Genomic DNA, 9788 nt, shown 5'->3' with positions numbered 1-9788 from the left:
CTTTCCCCACACGATATTTAAAAAAAAACAACATGATATATTTAGCTTACAGTGAATTATAAATTATTCAAACAGCTTGTCTCAGTTCTATTTAGAGCGTTTTCCAAGCCTACCCTATATCTCCGCTTACCCGTTAAAATTTTATATTGCGCGTTACTTGTCCTAAAATAGCCGAATTAGCAATCTTTGGGCCCCCAGCGTTTCCTATAAAACTACTCACGGGTAAAACATCAGGACAACGGATGAGCTCAGGACGACAATATTTTTTGAGGACAATTTCTCCTAAAATTTTGAAGATTTTAACAAAATTGCAAGTTACAAAATCGAATTTTGTGTTGAGAGAAAAAAACAACCCGATCACACACTTTCTGTCATTTTCTTCAGGACTATTCGAAACAATTAATTTTTCAGTGTATATTCAATATTTGCTTTAAAACGATTCGAAACTTTTCTCTCCTTTCATCATTATATTGTAGTTTATCACAATATGCGTAATTTTGTGCAAGTCAAACCTTCAAGAAACAAAACTCTTGTAGATGTTTTTTTTCGAGTTAGAGTTGATTATTTGTGGCGGCAAGTTAAACCAATTGTGCATCATTTCCAAAACAATTGTACAACACATTACTTTTGCTCGAAATGGTTTTTTTTTCCCGACGAATTTCGACTTTCTAACTAGGAAAAAATGACGAAATATTTTTAAGCAGCCGAAAATAATGTTGTCCTGAGCTCAATGTGGAAAAGTATTAAGTATTTCAACTGTGGTTGTTCTTTGAACTTTGCCAATTTGGGACAATTATTGCGCAACATATTTCGTGCTAATAATAATGGTTCCAAATTAGTTTGAGGTATGCTATTTGGTCTTTTGCAGACTATGATGTGTGCAAAATATATCACGTTGGACTTTACATAGCGTGTGGGTGATGGTTTTCAAATAGCATTTAAATTAAATTTGAATTTTGTTCAGTTTTTTTTCGGGGGGGGGGGGATTTCATCTAAGTTTTTATTGCGAACCCTTACTTCATTGAATACACAGTGCAGAGTCAGAACATTTAGGGCTTCGCCCTGGTACAAGCATCCTTGTTTGTCTATAATTTTGATTAAAACAGCGTATTTGTTTTCTTGATTGAACTTTGCAGCATGAAAAGTATTATAGACTTACTTTGTTCACTATAAAACAAAAGTTTGTTTGTTTGCTGAGTGTTAAATGCTAATGCTAAGAGTTAAACACTGCAAAATTTAAGAAATTGTGCAGTTTAAGATCAGTTGTCCTGGAAAACAAAAAACTACATGACAATCCTACGAAAAAAAGGATGCTTTTTGGAATGACTTTTCCTCATTTTTTCTGATCAAAGGTCTTTGAGAGTCAGCATCATGCAAGAGCAAAAAAAACAGTTTGTTTGTAAAAATGATTTCATAGAGTAATCATCAAGCAGCTGAAATTTCTGTTAGGATCAATTCCAATCAATTTTAGATTGTCATGAGCAAGGTAAATTGAATCGAAATCAGTTAACCACGTTGCTTGCTGAAACCGATGGTAAAATGAAATTCAGAAAAAAATGATGATAAAAAATCAATTAAATCAAATAAGATGTAAGTTTAGGCTGTATTTTGGCCCACGAAAAACCATCCGGATCTACCTACTGGTTATTAATGTAGGAAAAAACGTAGCCGAGATTCTTATCTATTAGGCTGATACCATGAAGTTAACACTCATCAAATAAAAAGCACCTAATTTTGACCTAATTTTCTTCATTTTTATCGTAAATAGAACAAAAATTTCAAATTTTTAGTTGAAAAATTTCGCATACAAAAACTAAATAGAAACATTTCCAAAACGGCACCAAATAAGCAATAAATTTTAAAAAAGGCACCCTTGAAATCATTTTTTGCTAAGAGAAGGGTTTGATAAATTGGCATGCTGCTCAGTTTTACCAAGTACTATGAGTTCTATTGTTTTCAGATATTTTCAAAGCATTTCTTTGGATTTAAGGACAAGGTACAAAACAATGTCGATTTCAATGAAGGCGCAGAATTCAATGCAAATCTCTTTATTTCTATGAAGAATGTGATGTGTGAAATTTGAGTAGTTCTATTCAGTCTACTGCTAAGTGTGGAATCCAAGCTAAATTTTTTTTAGAGTTGAACTTTCTTAGAGGCGGAATATATATTGCAAAACAAAGAAGGCATAAGTTTGTGCTATTACAAGCGTTGGCTTGCAATTTATATATTGCAAGTAACAGTAGTCAGAATATGATTCTTAGAACTTCATTGACATTTGCAGTATATAAACTGAAAGCCAGTGCTTCTAAGGTTACAAACCTATGCTTCATATAAATACAAAAATCTGTTGATTTCACCCGGGGAGTCCACAGTCATATCCTTACTCTTTTACATAATAGTGAAAACAAGGGATTTTTTTACCATCCCACACACGCCGTATAAACTACAATGTGATAAAGTTTGCTCCTACTAACGTAGCAAGTGTGACAAATAGCCTGCTTCAGCCAATTTGAAAAGAATTCTAAGACGGATTAAATAGCCGCTTACACGTTATTGCGCGAAACATACCAGGTGTTGATTGTCCCAAATAGACCACATGGCAATCTTTAAAACATAACTTAACGAAAATTAATCACAATTAAATATCTTCTTTAAATTCGAGCTCAAGACATAAATACTTTTCAGTATATAAAAAAAAATTGTCAAAAATGGCTAGTTAAAAAGTCGAATTTTGTCTGGAGAAAAAATAACCATCCCGAGAACAAATATTTGGTCACTTTTTTCGATAGTCGGAACAATAAGAAATTGACCATGGAATCTACTGATGAAAAAACTCAGATCTTAATTTCAATTTGAAGGAAAAAGTGTTTTTTTTTGTAGATATAAACGGGGACTGTACACAAAAAGTAAATGTCTGTAAAGAAACAAACTGCAAGTGAAAATTAACTTTTGCTCAGTTAATTTTGAAGCCCATTTTTGAAACCATTTATAATATTTAGCTATTCTGCCACATGCGCTAAATGTCTATGTTATGGATCCAACTTTCGAAGAAAGTTAGGAATATATACGCTCGGAATGGTTCTTAATTTCTTAAAAATCTCGAAAAGGATCTTCACTCCCTCGTCGGATCGACCCATGGAAGTGAATGGGTCCACCATCGAACCGGGTGTGCACACCACTAACACTATGGTAACCTGACAAAAGGTTGTCTAAATTGCTCGGTTGATAATTTACGTTTGGCGAGTTATCCCTCACAACAAAATCGTTCCAAAGTTAGTTGAGGCAGGTATTTTGTCTTTCCATGCACGAATCAAATTCGAACACTTAAAATTTGATTTTGTCTACCTAAAATTCAGTGTTTTGACAATTTTTGTTTTCTTGAAACCTATTGAAGACCAATCAAAGGGCAATCGGAACATTCAGGGCTGTGCCCTGATACGAGCAGTCTTGTTTGGGATATATTATTAACCAAATGCCAATTATCTCATTTTTGAAGTTTCGAATTATGAAAAGGATTTTTCAATTAGTTAACTGGAATACATCAAAATCAATTTACAGGATCTTAATGTAATCTGTGTACAAAGAATAGTTTTTGAACATATTTCTATAACGGATCCATTAACAAAGCCCATCATCATGCCCACGATCATAACAAAACGGGTGATGGGAATATTATTTTAGAAAATCAGCCATTGAAACCAATTTGAATGTTCAAAATTTGGTCGTATTTGATCGAATTTTTATTCTATGTTTTGAACACTGAATTGTGTTTGGCTATTAAAAAATTGTTTCTTTCAATCTCCCTCAATCTATACATAGTAAAGTAAATACATCTCATAGTTTTTCTTTCACACATCTTCGTTTCTGTTCAGCCATAGATCACTTGACCATTTTGTTCAGCTGTTCTGCCACGTCTTTCTCCGCTATGTCTCCGATGTCACTGGCCTGCATCTTCAAGTAGTACCCGTCAACTGCCTTCTCCATCTCCGTCATTGTTGAACTCTGGTACATTTTCGCCTTCATAGGCTGGTCATCTGGTGCCCTGGAACAAAAAAGTCTGGTTAACTTTTTCTCGCCTCCACCTCTTCTGCAAAAACTTTAACTTCATATCGCTTAGCTCATTATGCTTTAAACTTAAACTTGAATTGACAGAAGGTGGTAATTGACCCGAATTTGTGTACAACCTCAATGAAAGTTTTTAGATTTTCCTGCAGAAAAGCTACTGTTCAATTAAGAAAAAAATTAGCAGAAATAAAATAAACATGCTAGACTGTTTTGAATAGAAAAGATGACTATCCCTGGAATGAAACTCCGCTCCGCTCCGATTAATGTTGCAGCAGATCAAAAATTCAGTTTTTGATTGAAATATAAATCAGACAATTTTCAGGACAGTCGGAATTTTGTGGATCAGTCTTGTAGAGCAGCATAAAACTCGACTAGTGTAAAAGTTTGAAAACAATAAAAATTATCAATTTGGATAGCTTTACTTCTCAGATATTAAAAAAAAAAAAACATTGCTCGAAATCAGAGCGCAACCCTGAATATTTCGACTGCACTTTAATGTCTATGGTGTAATTGTTTGCTTCAAAAAATTGGAGAAATTAATTTAAAAAAATTGAAAATTATTTCAATTTTTTAGTTTTGATTTTTTAAAAATTACCCCGCGCACGTTATGTAAGGTACGAATTGGTACGTTTAGCATATAGCAAACTTTTTTATAGATCAGCTCGCAAGTCTCAGTTTAGTTTGGAACGATCGATTTCTAAGACCGAATAAATCTCAAAATTTGGTCAAATTGGCAGTCTGTTGTCAAGAAAAATATGTCTTATTGGTCATTCATTATTGCTTCTCGGACATTAGTGGGAGTTTGCCCGACAAAAAACTATATAATGTATCTTTGGAAAGTCAGTCATGCTTTGTTCTTGTCTTAAAATTTAAACTCTAACGCCAGCTCTTTAGTTTCAGACTAAAGGGGCTATATTAAGTGGGTTGTTCCATAAAAGGTAACCCGTATTCCCTGAAACCTGGAAACAGAATAGTAGTCTGAAGTAACAGACCAGATCAGTATTGCGTGTAAAGCGTTGAGAACTGGCTTAAAACCCTTTTAGGGACCTGCAAGACCAATTTTGGCAAGACACCGAGTAATCTAGGTATAAAAAGAATTTCGACGGCTCTTTTGATTTTGAATTTAATAACGGTTGCCTGAATTTCATAACTGGTCCTACGCGCGCAACCGTTTTAAATTTTAGTTCTACTTGCGTGCATAAAATCGGAATTTTCTTGTATAACAATAAAACAACCTGAAAGTCTCCCAGATAACAAATTTAGATTACCATCATGGTTTTTCACGAGTTTTGACGGAAGGAAAAATGTTTTGGGATATTCCGCAGTCCGCCGCTAACGCGCGAAGTAAAGTGATACCAAAGTTAGGAGTTTTATCAAAACAAATTCTAGCAAACCAGACCCTCCACAAAAAAAACATGCAGAATTTTTGTGAAATTTATTTGCCGGTTTGATATGTCCTGTGGAAAAATCCAACAAAAAGGACTCGCAGTTTTAAGTTATCTGAAGACTAACCAGTTGATGAATACGATCTTCTCCCTCTTTGACCCGTCTGGTTTGTGGAAGACGAAGTCATACACGGCATAGCAGCACCCACTCTTGTTCAGGTCATCCAGAAACTGCAGAGGACAAAACAACAAAAGTAATAAAATATCAATGACATGAAAAATCAAAAATATTAAACCATCTTGTAAAGTCCCCCCCCCCCCCCCCTAGGGCACCTAGTAGTGTTATTCCACCACTAGTAAGAAATAGTTTAATGGACAGTCAAGCATATACGAGATGTGCACCTTCCGTGTAAATAATCTCCGAACCCCCCCCCCCCCCCCCTCATCCTTGCAATATGGGGTAAATTACAACAAAGACCCAATAAAAGTGTCCGTTACCTGTTGGTAACTGGCGTCTTTATCTCCGAATATGATTGGGTCGATGAGAAGTGACGTCATGTTGATCTTGTACACAATGTATCTCCACTTGTGTTCCTTCTGCAATTGTTCGAACACTTTCTTGCACTGGGGACTGTTTTTAATGCCAGAGTTGACCTGAAACGCAACTTTTTTTTTCAAAAATTATTAATCAAGAATTTCATTTTAGCTGACAACATTGAATTGTTTTGGTATAGTCCTGTAACGCAAAATGTAATATTAGAAAAACTTAATTAGGACGTACTGTGAAATTATGAACTGTTCTTGAACTGTTCTTTAAAATAATCATAATTTTTTTTGGGATCTTGTTAACTATTTCCCCCATATTTAAAAAGGGGGGATTGTTAACAAGATCCAATTTATGTTCAATCCAGAAACCTATAACAAAACGATGTATGAAAGTGTGCGTTTACAATCTGGTTTGGCTTGGGAGAATACCAAACAGTCATCAGCTTGTCGAGAGCTATCTCCATGAGCAAAACCAAATCGTCTTCTTTATCAATATAGATCATACAGACAGAACCAAAAAAAACTGCAAAATTAACAGTAAAAATCGTATTTTTTATCGTTTATTTTATATCGTATAATATAAAATCAACAGAGGACGGTATCTGAGCATAATTTTCTCACTGCATGAACCTTAGTTCAGTTATTAAAAAAAGAAGAAAAAAAGTAGAAACAAATCGAAAAAAAAATCTCGATATCTTTCAAGGACGGTTTGCAATTATTCCTTTAAATAACTATCATAGAAAATTAAAATGAAGTTTAAAAGGTAATGAATTAGTTAAGAGGTTCTTTTTCACTCATATGTTTTTGTTATATAAAAACAAGAAAACTCAAACTATATTGTCTTGACCCGGCAACAACTTCTTACATATATGTTTAGAATATGTTTGTGATACTACACTTGACTGCCCTAAAAAAACTAATTTTACCCATATTTGGGTGGAGAGAAATGAACCATAAGCCATTTTTTGCCAATTTGTTTAAAAAAAAAGAGAACATTTTCACGAGATCACTATTTTTAATTGAACTTAAAGGCATAAAAATCTATTCACGGCAAAACGTTATTTTAGAGAGGTAAAACAAAACTTAGAGAAAAAATGAAGATTTTGTTTAAAAGAAAGTTGACAGAAGTTTCGATACTAAGAAAAAAGCTAACCATAATTACTCATTGTCTAACTTTTGCTAACCATACAATTTAAAAGTTTTGAAAAACCTTTAGACTAGTTTTTGGATATATATTTTGACGCAAATGGATTCTGCAGTCTGTGGTATCGAAACCTCGTATTCAGCATTTTTGTCATTAATGGTTCTAAAACTTTTATTTCCGGAGCTGATCTGCAAGAAAATCAATTTTTATATTATTTGATAATGAATCATGGCAGTTTTCACCTAAAATTTTCCTATTGATATTTGAAACTTTGTTTTTAATAGTTTTGTAGGCTTTGCTTCAATAGAAACCAGATTTTACCACAAAAAAATGTATTTCAGTTGACTTAAGACTTTTAAGTTTTTTTCATTTGATTGAACATCTAATGGGATTCTCCATTGCTATAAATTAGCCAAACATGCTTGTCGCTATGCTCCGATTCAAAATAAATATGTTCTAATCAGAGTTATACTTGTCATCTTATCACCAAGTTTATAATCTATATCAAAATTTATGTTCATCTAAAAGTGACAATTGAAAAACGCGCAGTAATGTTAAAGTATTTTTAGTCCCGCCACCATTTTTTTTTGGATAAATCAAAAAGTGAAACGAAAAAGAATCTTGGTTACGATACTTCTGAAAAAAAAAACATTCAACCAGGTATTTTTTACACTTTAATTAATTTTTTATTTATTTTGATTACAAAAACCACAGGCGGACTTCGTTAGGTATAACAAGGTGACTCCTCATTTATAATAAACATATTGCAGAGCCATCTCGGTAATATATAGATGAAAAACGTGTCCTTGGATCGCAAAGATGAGCTTCTCGAAACAAAAAAAGTTCAGTCTGGAAAATATGGAAAAAATATAAACGGACTTTGCTTTGCCAAGCTTAAAATAGCCTTTCATGGATCCTCTGCGAATGGCAAAAGCCGCAATTATCTGTTATTAATAATGGATTTGTCTAACAAATTTTACTCATTCCAAAATATATGATTGCCTACATAATTACTTGTGACGCATCCTTACGTCCAAGTTTTATTTAACGTTCAATTCAATGTCATTTGAAGAAACGTAATACGTATATTCAGTTAAAATTGCTGGATTAAATGCCGAAAAAGGTTACGGGAATTTAAGAAAAAAGTAACTATATTTAATTATACGTAATGGGTAAATTTACTGGTAATCTTTTTGACGTCTTTTTTTGTATACATTTTATACAGCATAATCCCATTCCGTATAGTTTTTGGTGATTATTTCAAGTATTTGAAAAATGTGGAGACAATTTTTATTCTGGTTTAATTCAGTTTTTTCTTTTTTTTGTTCCGACTTTCGATACGAAAGTAACGGAATATTTGTGCTCGGGGTGGGTTTTTTTTTTTCTTCAGACAAATTTCGACTTTTTAACTAGCAATTTTCGATGGAATTTTTTTATATCATTCAAAAAGTATTGTTGTCTTGAGCTTAATTTTGAAAAGATATTTCACCTGTGATCATTTTTCGTAAAGTTACGGGGGGTTTAAAGATTGCAATTTTGGCCAATTTGGGAAAATTAACGCGCGATATTTCGCGCTATTAACGCGTAAGCGGAGAGTTAATCCGTCTTAGAAATCGTTCCAAATTGGTTAAAAGAAGCGAAGCTTATTTGCCATAATTGGTTTGTTACAAGGAGCGAAATCTATCCTTTTGTACTTTATATGGCGTGTGGGGGGATGATTTTCATTAAAAAATGTTTTTATTTCATTGAATTTTTTAATGTTATTACTGCTCCATAAACCTTAAAAGGCAGTCGGAACATTCAGGGCTTCGCCCTGTTACGAGCAGTCTTGTTTCTTTTTGTTTTTAACGCAAAATCAGGTACCACAAATAATCATCGGATTGAGTCAAGTGGTATATCATATTAAAGCCCTTTCAGTCGCGATTCAAACATTCATCTCAATGTTGGGAAAAACCAGTTGAAAATTTTCAACTTTTAATCCAATTTCCACCAAGTTAGTCCAATTTTGAAAGCATCGTTAAGCGCTTTCGCGGCCCTAAAATTTTCATGCTAACTTCGTTTAGACTAAACATTTGCTCGAGTACACGTACTGACCTACTTTGTAACAGACCTCGACCGGAATACAATTTCAAAAGTTATGCTCAATGACAGACTTAAAAAGTAAAACTTATGATGGAGAACAATAAAAATAGCAATTTTTGGTGAACATTTTTGGTAGAACAGCAATTTTTGGTAAAAATGTTGTGCTCAGCTTGTTTCATTAGACAGGCAGCCATCATTGTGCTTTTCCTTTTGAAACTGACAATTTAGCTAATATTCAATTACTTCGGAAAGTTCCTAAAGTTGAGGAGAGGTTTTTCTGTATTTTCTATACTATGAATCAATTCAGTTTTGAATTTTTTGTTATTTTTTTGGAAAAAAATTATGATAAAAAATTACCTTACAAGTGCATTTTTCCTTGGAAACATTCTACTCAATGTTTTGTATTCTGAAAAGAGTGAGATTTTTGTAATTTATTATGTTAGTTGTGACAAAAAATTTTCGAAGAAAATACTAAGATCAAAGATCAAAATTATGGATGGTAAGAAAAAAAGTATTTGGTAGTTTGAAAACCGGAAAAAACTTGTCTGCTTACGAACTAAAATTTT

The 9788-nt window shown here is 33.2% G+C and overlaps 1 protein-coding gene across 1 annotated transcript; it reads right to left on the bottom strand.

Moving 5' to 3' along the window:
• Positions 1 to 3503: 3503 nt before the first annotated feature.
• LOC134855463 (actophorin-like) lies at positions 3504 to 6104 on the bottom strand (the record flags this gene model as incomplete). The annotated part of the gene is given in 3 exon segments (XM_063871997.1): positions 3504 to 4042; positions 5578 to 5681; positions 5949 to 6104. Coding segments are annotated over 3 exon segments (423 nt in total), but the record flags the coding sequence as incomplete, so codon positions are not given.
• Positions 6105 to 9788: the final 3684 nt, after the last annotated feature.

Source organism: Symsagittifera roscoffensis, chromosome 10, assembly GCF_963678635.1.
Source record: "Symsagittifera roscoffensis chromosome 10, txSymRosc1.1, whole genome shotgun sequence".
Taxonomy (NCBI): domain Eukaryota; kingdom Metazoa; phylum Xenacoelomorpha; order Acoela; family Convolutidae; genus Symsagittifera; species Symsagittifera roscoffensis.
This window is presented reverse-complemented; position numbering and strand designations above follow the sequence as displayed.